Source organism: Carcharodon carcharias, chromosome 21, assembly GCF_017639515.1.
Source record: "Carcharodon carcharias isolate sCarCar2 chromosome 21, sCarCar2.pri, whole genome shotgun sequence".
Taxonomy (NCBI): domain Eukaryota; kingdom Metazoa; phylum Chordata; class Chondrichthyes; order Lamniformes; family Lamnidae; genus Carcharodon; species Carcharodon carcharias.
Window position 1 is genome coordinate 23,679,820 of NC_054487.1, and position 19,595 is coordinate 23,699,414.

A 19,595-nucleotide genomic window follows, 5' to 3' on the forward strand; every position below is an offset into this window, starting at 1 on the left:
CGGTGGTAGAGAGAATAAATGTTTAAGGTGATAGATGGGTGCCAATTAAGCAGGCGGCCTTATCCTGGATGGCATCAAGCTTCAAGTGTTGTTGCAGCTGCATTCATTCAGGCAAGTGGAGACTATTTCATCACTGGTTGCGCCATGTAGATGGTGGACAGGCTTTGGGGAATCAGGAGGGTGAGTTACTAGCCACAGGATTCCTAAGCTCTGACCTGCTCTTGTAGCCACAGTATTTATATGGCTGGTTCAGTTCAATTTCTGGTCAACGGTAACCCCAAGGATGTTGATAGTGAGCGATTCAGCAATGGTAATGCCATGGAATGTCAAATGTTAAATTCTCTCTTGTTGGAGATGGTCATTGCCTGGTACTTCTGTGGCATGAATGCTACTGCCATTTATCAGCTCAACCCAAAATTTGTCCAGGTCTTGCTGCAAATGGACACGGACTGCTTCAGTATCTGAGGAGTTGCGAATGGTGCTGAACATTATGCAATCATCAGCGAACATCTCCATTTCTGATCTTTTGATGGAGGGAATGTCATTGATGAAACAGCTGAAGATGGTTGGGCCTAGGACACTGCCCTGAAGAACTCCTGCAGTGATGTCCTGGGACTGAGATGATTGATCTCCAACAACCACAACCATCTTCCTTTGTGCTAGGTATTTCCCTAACCAGTGGAGAATTTTCTCCGATTCCCACTGGCTTCAGTTTTGCTAGACCTCCTCAATGCCACGCTAATCAAAATGATTCTACAGGCGCTGTAGTGACACAACAAAGTTACTTACATGTACTGGCATGTTGAAGTAATCCGATTTGAAGTTATCTGCCATCTCACCAAAGCTCTGGAGCGTGTACTCCCTGACTGCCTGCTCAAAGCCAAATGCCTCAGGAGGCTTGCTGCATGCCTGTGTGCAGAGGACAGAGAGGAAAAATAAGATTAAAATAAAGATTAGAAGACAATTCAAGCTCACTCCAAATACTTTCTCCCCCATGTCCAATGCAAAAGTCAATTTACCTAGGCAAGTGTTTGCTTCCTATAAGCTAGCAACTACCGCCAATTAATTTAACCTCGGTGATGGGGAAGTTTTTGAAATGTAAATCTGGGACAAAATTAACAGTCACTTGGACAAATGTGGTTTAATTAAGAAGGGCAGCATGGATTTGCTAAAGACAAATTGTGTTTAACTAACTGGTTGAGATTTTGGTAGGTAACAGAGGGTTTTGATAAAGATAATGCATTTGATGATGTGTACGCAGACTTCACAAAGGCATTTGATAAAGTGCAACATAATAATCTTGTCAACAAAGTTGTAGCCCATGGAATAAAAAAGACAGTGGAAGCATGGATATGAAGTTGATTGAGTGACAGGAAATTGAGTAATGGCAAATGGTTGTTTTCCAGACTGGAGGGAGGTATATAATGGAGGGTTTCCCAAGGCTTGGTATTGGGACTAATTTTTTTTTGATATATAGTAATGGCCTAAACTTGGGTACACAGGGTGCAATTTCAAAATTTGCAGATGACAAAACTTGGAAGTATTGTGAATGGTCAGGAAGATAGTCATAGTCTTCAAAAGCATGTAGGCAGGCTGGTGGAATGGACCAACACGTGGCAACTGAAATTTAATGCAAAGAAGTGTGAAGTGATATATTTCATTTAGAGGAAGAAGGAGACACAATATTAAATGAAGGGGACATGTCTAATGGGGGTGCAAAAGCAAAGAGATGTAGGTGTACAAATTATTGAAGATGGCAGGGCAGTTTCAGAAATTTATGAGCACTAAGAATAGATTAAGCTAAATTACAATACAGTACTTAATTTATAAAGGCCCAGATCTTCTGTGCTGCAGATGATCGGAGACAGAATATAGCCCAGAAGATGTGTTATGGGTCCCCTTGGAAGTCCAGGGAACATTGAACTTCCAATGGGCAATTCCCCTGCTCCCTAGGGCCCTCCGGAAAATGTCTCCAATGCTGAGTTAGAGGCTGAGACACCAGACAGATCCAACTTACTTACCTAGATAGTTAGAAAAAAAAATCTAATGCCCGGGTAACTATACAACTTACAACCCTGACCTCCCCACGACCAGACCTTACCACCTGACTGCCCCCACCGACTCACCCTGACCCGACCCCTCCCCCAAACCCAACCTGACCTGTCCCCGATCTGACAACTCCTCCTGACCCATAAGACCATAAGGACCATAAGACAAAGGAGCAGAAATTAGGCCATTCAGCCCATCGAGTCTGCTCTGCCATTCAATCATGGCTGATAAGTTACTCAACCCCATTCTCCCGCCTTCTCCCCGTAACCTTTGATCCCCTTCCAATCAAGTACCTATCCATCTCGGTCTTAAATACACTCTATGACCTGGCCTCCACAGCCTTCTGTGGCAATGAATTCCATAGATTCACCACTCTCTGGCTCAAGAGGTTTCTCCTCATCTCTGTTCTAAAAGATCTTCCCTTTACTCTGAGGCTGTGCCCTCGGGTCCTAGTCTCTCCTACTAATGGAAACATCTTCCCCATGTCCACTCTATCCAGGCCTTTCAGTATTCTGTAAGTTTCAATCAGATCCCCCCTCATCCTTCTAAACTCCATCGAGTATAGACCCAGAGTCCTCCAACTTTCCACATATGTTAAGCCTTTCATTGCTGGAATCATTCTCGTGAACCTCCTCTGGACCCTCTCCAGGGCCAGCACATCCTTCCTGAGATACGGAACCTAAAATTGCTCACAATATTCTAAATGTGGTCTGACCAGTCTTATAAAGCCTCAGCAGCACATATCTGCTTTTATATTCTAGTCCTCTCGAAATACATGCCAACATTGCATTTGCCTTCCTAAGTACTGACTCAACCTGCAAGTTAACCTTAAGAGAATCCTGGATTAGGACTCCCACGTCCCTTAGCACTCCAGATTTCTGAATTCTCTCCCCATTTAGAAAATAGTCTGCGCCTCTATTCTCCCTACCAAAGTGCATGACCGCACACTTCCCCATGTTGTATTCCATCTGCCACTTCTTTGCCCATTCTCCTAACCTGTCTGAATCATTCTGCAGCCTCCTCACCTCCTCAATACTCTCCACCTATCTTTGTATCATCTGCAACCTTAGCCAGGATGCCCTCAATTCCTTCATCTAGATCATTAATCTATAAAGTGAAAAGTTGTAGTCCCAACACTGACCCCTATGGAACTCCACTAGTCACCAGCCGCCATCCTGAGAAGGACCCCCTTATCCCCACTCTCTGCCTCCTGCCAGACAGCCAATCTTCTATCCATGCTAGTACCTTGCCTCTAACACCATGGGCTCTTATCTTACTGAGCAGCCTCCTGTGCGGCACCTTGTCAAAAGCCTTCTGGAAGTCCAGGTAGATAACATCCATTGGCTCTCTATCTAACCTACTCGTTACCTCCTCAAAGAATTCTAACAGATTTGTCAGGCATGACCTCCCCTTGATGAAACCATGCTGACTTTGCCCGATTTTACCATGCACTTCCAAGTATTCTGAAATCTCATCCTTAATAATGGACTCTAAAATCTTACCAACAACCGAGGTCAGGCTAATTGGCCTGTAATTTCCCGTCTTTTGCCTCATTCCCATCTTAAACAGGGGGGTTACATTAGCAATTTTCCAGTCCTCTGGGACCCGCCCTGACTCCAGTGATTCCTGAAAGATCATCACTAACGCCTCCACTATCTCTTCAGCTATCTCCTTCAGAACTCTGGGGTGTAATCCATCTGGTCCAGGTGATTTATCCACCTTCAGACCTTTCAGTTTTCCTAGCACCTTCTCCTTGGTAATGGCCACCATACTCACTACTGCCCCCTGACTCTCTTGAACTTTGGGGATGTCACTCATGTCTTCCACTGTGAAGACTGACGCAAAGTACCTATTCAGTTCCTCCGCCATTTCTTTGTTCCCCACTACTACTTCTCCAGCGTCATTTTCCAGTGGCCCAATGTCCACTTTTTCCTCTCTCTTACCCTTTATATATCTAAAAACATTCTTGCAATCTTCTTTTATATTACTGGCTAGTTTACCCTCATATTTAATCTTCTCCCCCCTTATTTCTTTTTTAGTTGTCCTCTGTTGGTCTTTGTAGGCTTCTCAATCCCCTGGCTTCCCACTGCTCTTCGCCACATTGTATGCTTTCTGTTTCGCTTTTATGCTGTCCCTGACTTCCCTTGTTAGCCATGGTTGCCTCGTCCTCCCTTTAGTATGCTTCTTCTCCCTAGGGATGAATTTTTGCTGTGTCTCCCAAATTACTCCCAGAAATTCCTGCCATTGCTGTTCCACTGTCTTTCCTGCTAGGCTCATCTCCCAGTCAATTCTGGCCAGCTCCTCCCTCCTGCCTCTGAAGTTGCCTTTAGTAAACCGTTACATCTGATTCCAGCTTTTTCCTCTCAAATTGCAGGGTAAATTCTATCATATTATGGTCACTTCCTCCTAAGGGTTCCTTCACCTTAAGCTCCCTTATCAAATCTGCCTCATTACACATCACTAAATCTAGAATTGCCTGTTCCCTAGTGGGCTCTACCACAAGCTGCTCCAAAAAGCCATCTTGTAGACATTCCACAAACTCCTTTTCTTGGGATCCACTACCAACCTGATTTTCCCAGTCTACTTGCATATTGAAATCCCCCATGATCACTGTAACCTTGCCTTTCTTACACACCTTTTCTATCTCCTGGTGTATCTTGTGCCCCACATCATGACTACTGTTCGGAGGCCTGTACATAACTCCCATTATGGTTTTTTTACCTTTGCGTTTCCTCAGCTCTACCCACACAGATTCTACATCATCTGACCCTACATCTTTTCTTGCTATTGATTTAATTTCGTTTCTTACTAACAAAACAACCCCACCCCCTCTGCCAACCTGCCTACCTTTTCGATAGGTTTTATATCCTTGGATATTTAGCTCCCAGTCCTGATCCCCTTGCAGCCATGTCTCCATAATGCCCACCACATCATACCTGCCAATTTCAATCTGCGCCACAAGCTCATTTACCTTATTTTGTATACTGCGTGCATTCAGACACAACACCTTCAGTCCTGTATTTCCCGACCCTTTCTCATTGTCGTCCCTTTATCTGATGTGCTTGAAGTTAGATTCCTAGCCCTTTCCAAACACTCTGTCCTATTTTGTGTTCTGGAGACTTAATAGCCTCTCCTGGGCTCTCCTTTCTTTTCAGTTTTTTCACAATTTTCCATGAAGTTGAATCCACCCCCCAACACGCTAACCTGCTGCTTTGTTTCCCATTAGTCATACTTGTTGGAGTTTTACCCTTCCCTCCCCCCCCACTTTCTAGTTTAAAGTCCTGTTGACCACCCTATTTACACTTTTCGCTAGAACATTGGTCCCAGATCGGTTCAGGTGGAGACCGTCCCAATGGTATAGATCCCTCCTGTTCCAGCACTGATGTCAGTGCCCCACGAAATGGAACCCCTCTTTCCCGCACCACTCCTTTAGCCACATGTTCTCTCTTCCCTATGCCAATTTGCACGTGGCTCAGGTAGTAATCCGGAGATTATAACCCTTGAGGACCTGTTTTTTAAATTTAGTTCCTAGTTCCTGATAATCCCCAAACAGGTCCTCTTTCCTAATCTTACCAATGTTATTTGTCCCAATGTGGACCACAACAACTGGATCCTCCCCCTCCCTCTCCAATATCCTTTCAAGCCAGCCAGAGATGTCCCTCACCCTGGCACCGGGCAGGCAACATACTATGCCGGACTGTCGATCCTGCTTACAAAGGAAGCTATCAATTCCCCTAATTATAGAATCCCCTACAACTACCGCTTGTACCTGTTGGACAAGGTCAAGAGCTGACCCTAACCTGACCACCCCCATACCCATTTACTCACTCACCCGTCTGGACCCTACCCACCTACCAACTCATCTTACTGCCCTACCCCTCACCCACCCTACCATCTTATCCACTTACCTTCTCTCTGTAGCTTTTCAAAAGGATATTTAAACTCTTGAATTACCAGAATACAGCAACTAGTGCCATAAAAAGGGGCAGTAGCTGCTGTGTGGATTCTCTGCTGCTCTCTAAAAGATTTGCTGCACTGAGTTGATTCTGCAGGATCTTCCAGTGTAAGATCGCTCAGAAATATTGGAGGAAGGGAAATGTGTATTTTTTTGGTTATCTGATTGGGGTCAGAAATAAAGTTCCCGATCCTGATCGGAAGATCTGGACTAAGATCTCTTTCAAAATAATTCTTATAGTGCTTCTCTTTGATAACTTTGGCAAGTTGGAACCACAATTCCATGATGGAAACTGATTTAACAAGAAATGATCTGCACAGAATCCATCATCGTTGTTTATTTGTACAAGAAGATGGAATTAAACCAGTTATTAGTTTATACACACCCTTCCTTTATGATATCAAACCAAGAGATAAAAAGTACATTTACAATTACAATTTCAAAAGGCATCAAAACTCCTTAAAATTCTCAGTCAATGCACATGCCTCCAAGACAAAGCACATCTTCACTAGTCTAGTGGCCAAGCTGGATAACTGCAAAGGCTGAAAATGTAGACAGATGACAGACTAGTGAGAAATGCTTTGATTATCCCCAGAGGTGCCTCTGACACCACTAAGCTCCACTATTCCAAAGCTCTTTTGGCTGCTCTCCCAACCTCCTCACTGTGTAAATAAACGTCTATCAACCGAGAGCTCTGCTAATCGTATCCAGCATTTTGTTTTTAGTTCAGATTTCCAGCATCTGTAGTATTTTGCTTTTGTACTTTGATTATCTGTTTAAAATGTTCCCGGCTGTGTTCGATATTCTATCTACCCTTGAGCTCAGCCTCCAGCCTGATATCACAACCTCTACCTTTGTGACATCACCTGCCTGTCCTTCTGCTGCGGAAAACCTCATCCAGGCTACCAAAACATTCAGGTTTAACTATTCCAATGCTTTACTAGTTGGCCTCTGATCCTCCTCGCCATGTAAACTTCAGTTCATCCAAAGCTCTGCTGCTCCTATCCTTACTCATACATGCTACCTCCTGCAAGCATACTCTGTCTCAAACATGAAAGCACCTGGCCCACCAATAGCAGCACAGATCAGCATTGCCTCACGTGTCAAAGCATACCTCAAACTCTCCTATGCCCTATTCAAAAACATCATTACACAGAATTTGATCACATGTAAAAAGTTCCCTTTCACTTGATTTTCTTCATCTCACCCTAATAACATGTAGAATCAAAGAATAAGAAAGAGTAAAATTGATGTGAGGGAAAAGATTTTTCACTCAGAGGGTGGCTGGAGTCTGGAATGAACTTCCAGATGGTGGAGGCAGGTACGATCAAGGTATTCAAAAGGGAATTGGATTGCTACCTGAAAAGAAAGAACGTGCAAGGTTATGAGGATAAGGTATGGGAGTGGGACTAGGTAGAATGCTCTTTCAGCGAGCCAGTGCAGACTTGATGGGCTGAATGGCCTCTTTTACCACTGTAAAGATTCTGTGATACTGTGAGGAGGCAATTCAGCCCACTACACTTGTGCCAACTCTTTGAAACAACTATCCCATTCAAACAACTTCTTTGCCCATTCCTCCACAGCCTCTCAATTTTTCACCTTCAAGTATTTTTCTGATTTGTTTTTCAAAGATACAGTTCAAGCTGCATCCACCTCCCTTTCAAGCAGCGCTTTCCAAATCCTAATAACTCGCCTCATAAAAAAAATAATCTCTGCAGTTCCATTCTAGGTTCCATGGTTTGTATTCCCTTGAGTTAAGAAGGTAAAGGGATGATCGAAATCAACATCTATAATGTTAAAAAAAAATTCAAAAGGTAGACAGAAAATCCATTTCTGAGGAGGGTGGGGGAATCCAGAACAAGAGGTTGTCAAGCTAGACCATTCAAGAATGAAAACAGGAAACCTTTGTTTCTACACAAAGGGCAGTGGACATCTGGAGCTTTCTCTCCCAAAAAGTTGTGCAACATGGGTCAATTGATACTTTAATTGACAGATTTTTTTTTCAGTAGGTGTAACTCTTTCGAGTACAAACACGTTTCCATCTGTTCCTACTCAGATGAAGTTACATTGTTTCATAGTTTGCCATTGTGAGATTTGAACTCTTGATCTTGGGGTTACAAGCCCGGTACCATAACCACTTAGCTATTTAGGCCAAGCTCAGTAGGTGTATCAAGGGATAGGGATCAAACTGGGTAAATGGTGTTGAGATGCAGATCAGCTGTGATCTAACTGAACTGTGAACAGGCTCGAGGGGCTGCATGGCCTACTCCTGTTTCTATGTGCACAGGTACATATGATCTCAGAGGAATGGACAACACCTCTACAAAAGGACTCTTATCGACATCCCATAAGTCTAGCATTATTTCACGCCAACTCTGCCACAGCTGCAACATACATACAACAAGATAATGTTTCATCATTTCTCTCTCTCTTACACACATGTACAGACTGTTTTTAAAAAAGCAGTGGCCAGGAAAATAGAAAAACACAAGAGGAGGAGGAGTAGACCATAGTCAAGCCTGCTCCACCATTCAACGCGATCATGGCTGAGCTTGGGCTTCAACTTTACTTTTATTCCCACTCCCTTTATCCCTGGATTCCTTGAGATACCTAAATATTGTCTATCCCAGCCTTAAATATATTCAACGATGGAGCATCCACAACCTCCTGGGGTAGAGAATTCCAAACATAAGCAACTATTTGAGAACATAAGAACTAGGAGCAGGAGTAGGCAATTCAGCCCCTCGATCCTGCTCCGCCATTCAATACTGGCTGATTTCATTTTGGCCTCAACTCCAATTTCCCACCCTCTCCCCATAACCTTTCAACCCATTACTAATTAAAAATCTGTCCATCTCCTCCTTAAATTTATTCAGCGTCCTGGCATCCACTTCACTTTGAGGTAGTGAATTCCACAGATTCATGACCCTTTAAGAAAAGTAATTCCTCCTCATCTGATTTAAATCTACCATCCCTTAGCCTAAAACTATGGCCTCTCATTCTAGAATGCCCCACAAGGGGAAACATCCGCTCCACATCTACTTCGTCTACGCCCTTTAGTATCTTATATACCTCAATTAGAACTCCTCTCATCCTTCTGAACTCTAGCAAGCATAGGCCTAAACTGCTCAATCTCTCCTCATAAGACAAGCCCTGCATCTCTGGAATCAATCTAGTGAACCTCCTCTGAACTGCCTCCAATGCAACTACATCCTTCCTCAAGTATGGGGACCAAAAATGTGCACAGTACTCCAGGTGCGGTCTCACCAATGCCTTGTACAGTTGCAACAATACTTGCCTATTTTTATACTCTATTCCTTTAGCAATAAATGCCAAAATTCCATTTGCCTTCCTTATCAACTGTTGTACCTGCATACTAGCTTTCAGCAATTCATGCACGAGGACACCCAGATCCCTCTGCACTTAAGCATTCTGAAGTTTTCTCTCCATTTAAATAATAAGTCGCCTTTTTATTCTTCCAACAAATTGGATGACCTCACAATTATCCATGTTAAACTCCATCTTCCAAATTTTGGCCCATTTGCCTAACCTGTCCATATCCATTTGTAAATTTATTTCTTCATTGCAAAAAATTTCTCCACAGCTCAGTCCTAAATGATCAGACCCTTATCCTGAGACTGTGCTCCCGTGTTTTAGATTCCCCAGCCAAGGAAAACAATCTGTGTCTACCCAGTCAAGGCTCTTCAGAATCTTGGACATTTCGATTAGATCACCTCTCATTCTTCTAAACTCCAGAGTATATAGGCCTTATTTACTCAGCCTTTCATCATAGGACAACTCCCTCATCCCAGGGACCAATCTAACGATTCTTCGCTGTACTTCCTCAATGTAAGTATATCCTTCCTTAAATATGGAGATCAAAACTGCAAACTGTATTCCAGGGTGGTCTTAGCCAAGTCCCGAACAATTGCAATAAGACTTCTTTATTCTTGTACTCCAATCCTCTTGCAATAAAGGCCAACATGCCATTTGCCTTCCTAATTGCTTATTGTATCTGCATTCTAACTTTGCGTTCCTTGTGCGAGCACAGAGTGAGAGTCAGTGAGTGGAGCTAGTGAATGGGAACAGCGTGTAAATGAGAGATAGTAAGAGGTACCAATGGACAGGAGAAGTATGGGAGAGAAACAGTGAGGGAGCCAGTGGGCATTCATTGCTCTTTCATTTTAATGAGCTGGACTTAGGTATATAAAGGATAATTTCAACATTTGCAGATAACATGAAACTTGGATTAACAATGAACAGGGAGGAGGATAGTAACAGGCTTCTTGAGGTCACAGATGATTGGTGAAATGTGCAGATGAATATGGTAGATGAAATTCAATGCAGAGAAGGGAAATGAGGCAATAAACAAACTGGTACAATTTTAATAAAAACAAAATACTGCGGATGCTGGAAATCTGAAATAAAACAGAAAATTCTGGAAAACTCAGCAAGTCTGGCAGCAACTGTGAAGAGAGAAACAGAGTTAATGCTTCAAGTCCAATATGACTGAGTTCCGAAGAAGCGTCATACAGATTCAAAACATTAACTCTGCTTCCCTCTCCACAGACGCTGCCAGACCTGCTGAGTTTTTCCAGCACTTTGTTTCAGTACAATTTTAAAATGGATGTAGGAACAGAGAAACCTGGAAATGCGCACACACACAAATCTTAGAAGGTGGCTGGACAAGTTGAGAAGACAGTTAAAAATGCATACGGGAAACCTGGCTTTTATAAAATGAGGCAGAGTTCTATAAATTAGTGTGCCCCGGTTGTGATTCCGATGCTCACGCTGGTTCCGAATGAAGTGGGCAACACATAAAATTGGTGTACCACCTCATTTCCACGAGGCTGATTTGATCAAATTATTCAAGGTATTATGGGAAACAAATTGGATAGACTGGGAGAAACTACTTCCGCTAGTTGAAGTCTAGGGCTAGGGGACACGGTCAAAATATTAGAGCCAGACTTTTCAGGATTGAAATTAAGAAAGGTTTCTTCAGGCAAAGGATAGCAGAAGTTTACATCTCTCTTCAGCAAACTGTAATTGATGCTAAATCATTGCTAATTTTAAAACTGAGATTGATAGATTTTTGTCAGCCAAAGGTATTAAAGGGGTATCAGGCAAAATATCAGCCATGATCTGATTGAATAATAGAACAGGCTTGAGGGGCTAAATGGCCTACTCCTGCTCCTATGTTCCCATGACACTCAGTAACTGACATTTTAGCTTCTCTCATGCAGAAGGTGGCCAACAAGTGGCAGGAAAGCCAAAAGGCTGGCAAAAGACCTGAAGGCCTGTATTCCCTCAGCACCCTGGAGGAGATGGTCCATAGAATCATCGGGACCAATGTCACAGAGAAGGTAGCACTGTGAACTGAGGCCAGCAAAGATGATAAAAACAAAAAAACTGCGGATGCTGGAAATCCAAAACAAAAACAGAATTACCTGGAAAAACTCAGCAGGTCTGGCAGCATCGGCGGAGAAGAAAAGAGTTGACGTTTCGAGTCCTCATGACCCTTCGACAGAACTTGAGTTCGAGTCCAAGAAAGAGTTGAAATATAAAATATTTCAACTCTTTCTTGGACTCGAACTCAAGTTCTGTCGAAGGGTCATGAGGACTCGAAACGTCAACTCTTTTCTTCTCTGCCGATGCTGCCAGACCTGCTGAGTTTTTCCAGGTAATTCCAGCAAAGATGATGTTCAGTTGTTGCCTTTAGCAAATCCTTCGCTACTCACTCTTTACACCCTGAAAGGTGCTATGAACTGCAAAATGCAGATTGTGTGACTGTGGAACTCCTGCTTCCCTCCCCACCACCCCATCCCAATTGCTTTTGTGTTTTCAGATAGTCAAGAACTAATGCTTGCTCAGTCTCCAAAGAGCAACCCTATAAGAGTGACGAGGAGATACTGTCATTCAACCTTGCACTCGCAGCCGCCAGCTCAAATACTGCCACTGCATGAGCTTTAAAGGCAAGTATGAATTGGGATCAGCAGTCGGTAAGTCATTGGGCACAGGAAGGCTGCAACCCGCAGGGGGACAGGCAAACTTGTGTGTGAACTTCACAGAGGGTGAGGTCAACAGGTGATTTCTGCTACAGGGGACTCAGGTGAGGGGCCAGTTGGGGCGGACTTAAGCTGATGACATTGCACATCAAGACGAATGGTACATTGGCAGGCCTGTCAGAGAGCTTCCACTCACTAGCGAAGAGCATGGAGGAGTCCATATAGAACTGCCCACCACCTCTCAAAGACAGCAGTGACTTAGGAATGGGAGCCTGAGCATGTTTTCCTTGGCTGGAAATGTTAAAAAATGGCCTGGAGTCCATCTTTTCCACCTGTCAATGGTGGGCACTGCCAGACAGACTCATGATGGAACTTCTGCTAACCACTGTCTCAGTGTCCACTGCAGACAGGTGGGGGCCTTCTAATGTATTACTGCTACAATGGAAGCTCAGTCAAAGGGCGATGAGCTGCTGACACTGCGACACATCAGGGAGGGGGAGAGTTACCTGGACACTGTTTCAGGAGACAGTCACACCCCTTAGATTAATTACATCAAATTTGGTCTGTAGTCAGGGACAGGAGGGTGTGGCTGCGAGTGAGGCAGGTATGGGGATCCAGAATTTAGCTGTGGAGGAGCCTCAGCCAATGCCCTTCTCCAATAGGTACGAGGTTCTTGCTCCCGGTGTGGACAAGGGGCACAGACTGCAGGGAGGATGAACGAACTGACCACAGCACCGTGGTACGGAGCACCATTCAAGTTGGGGGAGAAAAGAGAAATGTAATAGTAATAGGGGATAGCCTAGTTAGGGGAATAGATACTGTTCTCTGCAGCAAAGGCAAAGTCCCGAAGGCTGTGTTGCCTGCTTGATGCCAAGCTTAAGGGCATCTCTTCTGGGCTGGAGAGGAACTTGGAAATTGGGAGGGGAAGGACCAGTTGTTGTGGTCCACGTAGGTACCAACAACATAGGTAGGGCTAGGAAAGATGTTCTACTGAGGGACTACGAGCAGCTCGGGGCTAAATTGAAAAGCAGAACTGCAAAGGTAATAATTTCCGGATCACTACCTGAGCCACATGCAAATTGGCATAGGGTAAATAAAATTAGAGGGGTAAAAGATTGATGTAGGAGAAATGAGATTCGATTCGTGGGGTACTGGCACCAGTACTGTGGAGTGAGAGACTGTTCCGTTGGGACAGGCTTCACTTTAACCATGCTGGGACCAGTGCCCTGGCGAATCTTATAACTAGAGTTGTAGATAGGGTTTTAAACTAATTAGTGGGAGGAGGGGTTAAATCGAAGGGAAATCAAAAATAAGCGAGAGAGCAGAGGAGTAGGGTAGTGAAGAGGTGAACGATAATCAAAGTGTGACAGGAAGGGGCTGAAAATATAAGCAGAAGAGTGCAACAGAAATTAGAACCAGAATGAGTAATAATGGTAAAAAGTCAAAGCTTAAGGTTCTTAATCTGAATGCACGCAGCATTTGTAACAAGATAAATGAGTTGACAGCACAAATAGAAATAAATGGTTATGGCTTGATAGCTATTACAGTGGCGTGGCTACAGGGTGACTAAGACTGGGAACTCAATAATAAAGCGTATTCGACCTTCCAGAAAAATAGGCAAAAGGGAAAAGGGGGTGGGGTAGCTTTGTTAATAAAGGAAGGTATCAGAGCAATGGTGAGCAGTGATATAGGTGTCATAGATTTGGGCAGAAATAAGCAATAGCAAGGGGAAGAAGTCACAGGTGGGAGTCGTCTATAGGCCCCCGAAGAGTTGTAGACAAAGTACAAATCTGGAAATAAAGAAGGCATGTAAGAAGGATGTAACAACTGTCATGGGTGATTCTAATCAGCATATTGACTGGATAAATCAGATTGGCTGGGGTAACGTGGAAGACAAATTTGTAGAGTGCATCAGGGATTGTTTCTTAAGACAAATACATTGCAGAACCTACCCGGGAACAGGCTATTTTAGATCTAGTAATGTGTAACAAGGTAGGATTAATAAGAGATCTCTAGTTAAGGATCCTCTAGGGGATAGTGATCACAACATGGTAGAATTTCAAATTCAGTTTGAGGGCGAGCAACTCGAATCTCAAACCAGTGTCCTCAACTTAAATAAGGGCAATTAGAGGTATGAAGGAGGAATTGTCTAAAGCACGCTGGGAAAATAGATTAAGGGGAAAGTCAGTGGATGAGCAGTGGCAGACATTTAAGCAGATATTTCATAATACTCAGCAATAACTTATCCCAATCAAAAAGAAGGACTCGATGAGAAGGATGAACCACCCGTGGTTTACAAAGGCAGTCAACGAGAGTATCCAATCAAAAACTAAGGCATACAAAGCATCCAAAACTAGTAGTAGGCCAGAGGATTGGGAATTTGTTTTAAGAAGCAGCAGCGGATGACTAAAAAGCTAATAAAGAGGGAGAAAATTGATTATGAAAGTAAACTGGCAAGAAATATAAAAACAAACAGCAAGAGCTTCTACGGGTATATAAAAAGAAAGAGTAGCTAAAGTGAGCGTGGAACCCTTGGAGGATGCGACTAAAGAATTGATATTGCAGAACAGGGAAATGGCAGATAATTTAAACCAATAATTTGCATCGGTCTTCACTGTGGAGGACACTATAAACATTCCAAAGATATCAGATAAGCAAGGAGTTAATGGGAGGAAAGATCTTGTTACAGCCTCTATCACGAGGGACAAAGTATTTGAGAAACTAATGGAACTAAAGGCAGAAAAGTCGCAAGGACCTGATGGCCTGTATCCAAGGGTTTTAAAGGAAGCAGCTGCAGAGATATTGGAGGCATTGGTCGAAATATTCCAGAACTCAGTAGATCTGGGAGGGTCCCGGCGGATTGGAAAACCCTGTTCAAGAAGGGAGGGAGACAAAAAGCAGGAAACTAAAGGCCAGCCAGCCTAACATCTGTAATTGGGGAAATGCTAGAATCCATTAAGAAAGAAATAGCAGGACATTTAGAAAAGCTTAACGTAATCAGAGTCAACCTGGTTTTGTGAAAGGGAAATCATGTTTGACAAATTTGCTAGGGTTCTTTAAGGATTTAACAAGCAGAGTTGATAAAGGGGAACCAGTAGATGTAGTGTATTTGAATTTCCAGAAGGCATTCGAAAAGGTGCCACATGAAAGATTATTGCACAAGATAAGAGCTCACTGTATTAGAGGTAAGGTATTCACATGGATTGAAGATTGGTTAATGCAAAAAAGACAAAAGAGTCGGGGTTAATGGGTCTTTTTCAGGTTGGAAAGAAGTAACTAGTGGATGCCAGAAGTATTAATCCTAGGGCCTCAATTATTTACTACCTATATTAATGACTTGAAGGAGGGGGCAGTGTGAAGTGTGTCCAAATTTGCTGACGATAAAAAAATAGGTGGGAGGGCATGTTGTGATGAGGACATAAGGAATCTGCAAGGGGATATAGACAGGTTGAGTGAGTGGGCAAAAACTTGGCAGATGTGGGAAAGTGTGAGGTCATGCACTTTGGTAGAAAAAATCAAAAGGCAGACTATTATTTAAATGGAGAGAGACTCTGAAAAATTGCAGCACAGATGGATCTGGGTGTTCTTGTGCACAAAACACTAAAGGTTAGCATGTAGGTGCAGCAAGTAATTAAGAAGGCAAATGGAATTTTGGCCTGTATTGCTAGATAGTTGAAGTTTAAAAATAGGGAAGTCTTGTTACAACTGTACAGGGTGTGGGTGTGGCCACACCTGGAGTACTGTGTACAGTTTTGATCCCCGTATTTAAGAAATTATATACTGGCATTGGAGGCAGTTCAAAAGAGATTCACGAGGCTAATTTGTGGGATGAATTATCAAGAACGGCTAAAAAGGTTAATCCTTTATTCATTAGAATTTAGTAGAATGAGGGGTGATCTTATTGAAACATACAAGATTCTGAGGGGGATTGACAGAGTAGATGTTGAGAAGGTGTTTCTGCTAGTGGGGGAATCTCGAATTAGGGGACATAGTTACAAAATAAGGGGACACTTATTTAAAACTGAGATGCTCAGAGGGTAGTGAATGTCTGGAATTCTCTGCCCCAGAGAGTTGTGGAGGCTAGATCACTGAAAGTATTTAAAAAGGAGGTTCATAGATTTTTGAAAAATCAGGGAGTTGAGGGCTATGAGGAGCTGGCACAAAAGAGGAGTTGGGGCCTGGGGCAGATCAGCCATGATCTTATTGAATGGTGGGGCAGGCTTGAGGGGTCAAATGCCCCATTCCTGCTCCTATTTTTTATGTTCTTATGTGTTCCATGGAGTCTGCCATCCATGCTCAGACTGCTGCCATTGTGAATGTGGAACTCAGTGCTCAACAGGACATGCAGGCTCTCTCAGCAGTCTAGCACTCCAGTGGATTACTACGATTGCTGAGGGGCCGCCCTTGGAAATGTCATTGGCTCCACGAAGCACAAACCTGCTGGATGACGGTGTTTGCATTTCCACCACTGCTCTTTCTGTTGCCTCTCAGTGAGCCCAACTGCTGCCACCCATGCCAAGGTTGTGCAGTCTGAGACCTGGGCCTCTCAAGACCCAAGTTGCTCAAGGACATCATGTAGTCTTCCCCTTTGAAAGCAAGTGGTCTCGGACTGCACAACTTGCATGCGAGAACTAGGCCAGGCAAAAGCACCCGCAGTACGAGCATGCATATAGGTGATTGGTTCTTTTGTTTTATATTTTGGTGCATGGATGGATAAAGCTGTTGAGTGAAGGTTTGTACTGTTGGCTTTCATTGACTCAATGTAGACCAAGACATTGTGACAAAGAGTTCAATATGGATGTATGGTTGGGGAATGCTGGAGAAATTCCTTTTAACTGAAGTGAAACCTCACAAGAAGTCCCTTTTGCAGCGTCCGGTTGGGTAACTATTCCTTTTCCTCCTCATCATGTGTAGTCTACGGCACCACACACCATCGGGAAGCCATTATCCTGGTGAATCCAGGTGCCGTTTCATTCTGCTGCTGTTCCTCTGGGAGAAGGGGATTAAGTTTCCTCTACTTACATACAGTGCCTCTTCAACCTCCCTGACGCATCTATGTATGGCAAACTGCAAGATGCCACCTGTTCCTGCCTGGAAGGATGCAAAGGCATAGAATAGAGTGATGGTGACCATCATGGCCATTAGGAAAGCTGTCCTCACCCTGCTTTGAGGGTCTGGCTGTGTGAAGGCAGTGGCACAACTCTGTGATAACCTCCTTGGTGAAGCTAAGCCTCCTCAAGCACTGCTACTGACTTCTGTTGGAGTCATGGACCTGGAACACGCTCTTTGCAGAGCTTCTCCTCTCTACCTCCTCCTCTCCATGTCCTGATCATGTTACAGGTCAAGTAGCCTGCAGCAACTGCACCCCCATGCCTACGTAAGCTTCTCCCCCTTACTGTGTGCAGCAAACATCAAATTCCTCCAGTAACTCACTACAGTGCTTCCTCAAACTTTGCCTCAGCAAAAAGAAGGCAAAATCAAAGCTTGTTTCATGGCCCTTTAATCAGCCCCAGAACAGAGCCCACCTTCAGAATTCTTGTTGCGTCATAAGTGGTTAACAAAGATACTATCTGCGCATGCATTTACCGATCTGATGTTCTGGCATTGCATCAGTTCGTTCAACTGACACAGGTTATCTTCGGGGCCTATGCAGAGCATCATAAACGAAAATCTGTGGTAGGGTCCCTCACACCACTACTCACTCATAGTACAAAAGCAAGGAAGTTAAGCTAAGCCTTAATAAAACATTGGTTCAGTCTCAATTCGTGTGCCTTGTCTGATTCTGAGTACCACACTTCAGGAAGGATGTCAAGGCCTTGGAGAGGGTTCAAATATGATTTATCAGAAGTCTACCATGTAAGGAGGACATCCGGTATGTGAAGAGACTAAAGAAGCTGTGGTTTTGTCTTTAGAACAGAGCAATTAATTGTGAGAGATTTTGATATGTGGATTCCCTCTTGTGGGGAAGATCATAACTAGAGGCCATCGATATAAGATAGCCACCAAGAAATCCAATAGGAAACTTAGGAAAAACTTCTTTACCCCAAAAAGCAGTGAGAATGTGGAATTCACCATCATTCCACCATTAAGAACAGTTGAAGAGAAGAGCATAAATGTTTTTAAGGAGAAGCTAGACAAGCAAATGAGGGAGCAGAAAAGAGTTAATGATAAATTTAGATGAGGAATGAAGAGTGGAGGCTTGAGTGGATCATAAACGCTGGCATGGGCTGATTGGGCCGAATGTTCCATTTCTGTGCTGGATTTCCTATTGTAACACTTTAGATACTTCACAAAAATGAAGGCAGCTTCATTGGATTCAGAACATGGGGGAAAGAACAAGCTGTACATGAACAGGAGCTGGCTCAGTACCTATCCTCTCACATCCACTCACCTGCCGAAACTCAGTGTCTAGGATTACACAAAAAGAAAGGTGACTGGGGAACTCTTAAAACCACACTCCAGCAAGAGAGTTGGCATCTTCACGGTGGCGGGGGGGGCGAAAACAGAAAACTAGAAGGAAAAATATACTCCACAAGCTGCTAGTTGTATGAGTCAGATGCATGTATGTACAAGGAAGAATTGGTAGGAAATGAAAGACACATGGGAACACCACCACCTGGAAGATCCCCCTCAAAGTCACACACCATCCTGACTTGAAAATATATCATTGCTCCTTCACAGTCACTGGGTCAAAATTCGGGAACTCCCTCCCTAACAGCACATGGGTGTACCTACACCACAATGTCTGCAGCGGTTCAAGAAGGCAGCTCACCACCACCTTCTCAAGGGCAGTTAGGGTTGGGCAACAAATTCTGGCCCAGCCCGCAAAACCCACGTCCTGTAAAAATGAACAAAATAAAAAGGCAGGCTTGAATTTTAAATTTTGTAGTCCAAAATGGAAGGTTTACGTTTCATTCCAAAATATACAATTCATTCATCACTCATCCTTCCAACAATGGAATAAACTTTCAATGACATTGTGACCCATTATCGTGCTGCAAAGAGTCACAATGGGAGAAAAGAAATGCATAATCTGCTGCAAAGTATCCTTAATAATATAAACTAATAAATAATAAAAATAAACAGCATGCAGTGGCTCCCTATGATGGAGTCAATATAACAGAAAACTCAATTAATTGAAAAATGACAAGCAGAAAATGGACTGAATTTAGTAGAACCGAGCACTTTATCACCACTTCAACCCACTGGCAACATGAAAGAAAAACTGCCTGTACCATACCTCAGCCACACACTTGGGACATCGCCAGTCTCCCTTAGGCACATCCACAAGGGGAGGAATGAGACAAAATGTGTGGTAACTATCATCACAACCATCACATAATAGCAAGCGGTCTTCATCATCCCCACGTGCACAGACAAGACAAACGTACAGGTCAATCTGCAAGAGATAAACAAGCAAGTAAGCAGAAGTTCGATAAATGAACTAAACACATTTGAAACAATGTAATTTAAATAATTCATACTTCTGCATCTTGACTATAAATACTAAAATTCACTACCATTCTGACCACTAACATTTCATACCGAGGAACACCTGCAGTGGCAGCAAATGGACATACTCTCAC

At 43.5% G+C, this 19,595-nt stretch overlaps 1 protein-coding gene across 2 annotated transcripts in view; it reads right to left on the reverse strand.

The window, feature by feature from the left end:
• The window catches only part of kdm5a (lysine (K)-specific demethylase 5A), a 224,200-nt gene that overhangs the window by 124,499 nt on the left and 80,106 nt on the right, over positions 1 to 19,595 (reverse strand). For both annotated transcript variants that reach the window (XM_041215725.1, XM_041215724.1), the window contains 2 exons: positions 19,250 to 19,408; positions 790 to 909 (listed from right to left, as the gene is read on the reverse strand). In XM_041215725.1, coding sequence (XP_041071659.1) covers positions 790 to 909; positions 19,250 to 19,408 — 279 coding nt within the window. The remainder of the gene's footprint in view (positions 1 to 789; positions 910 to 19,249; positions 19,409 to 19,595) is intronic.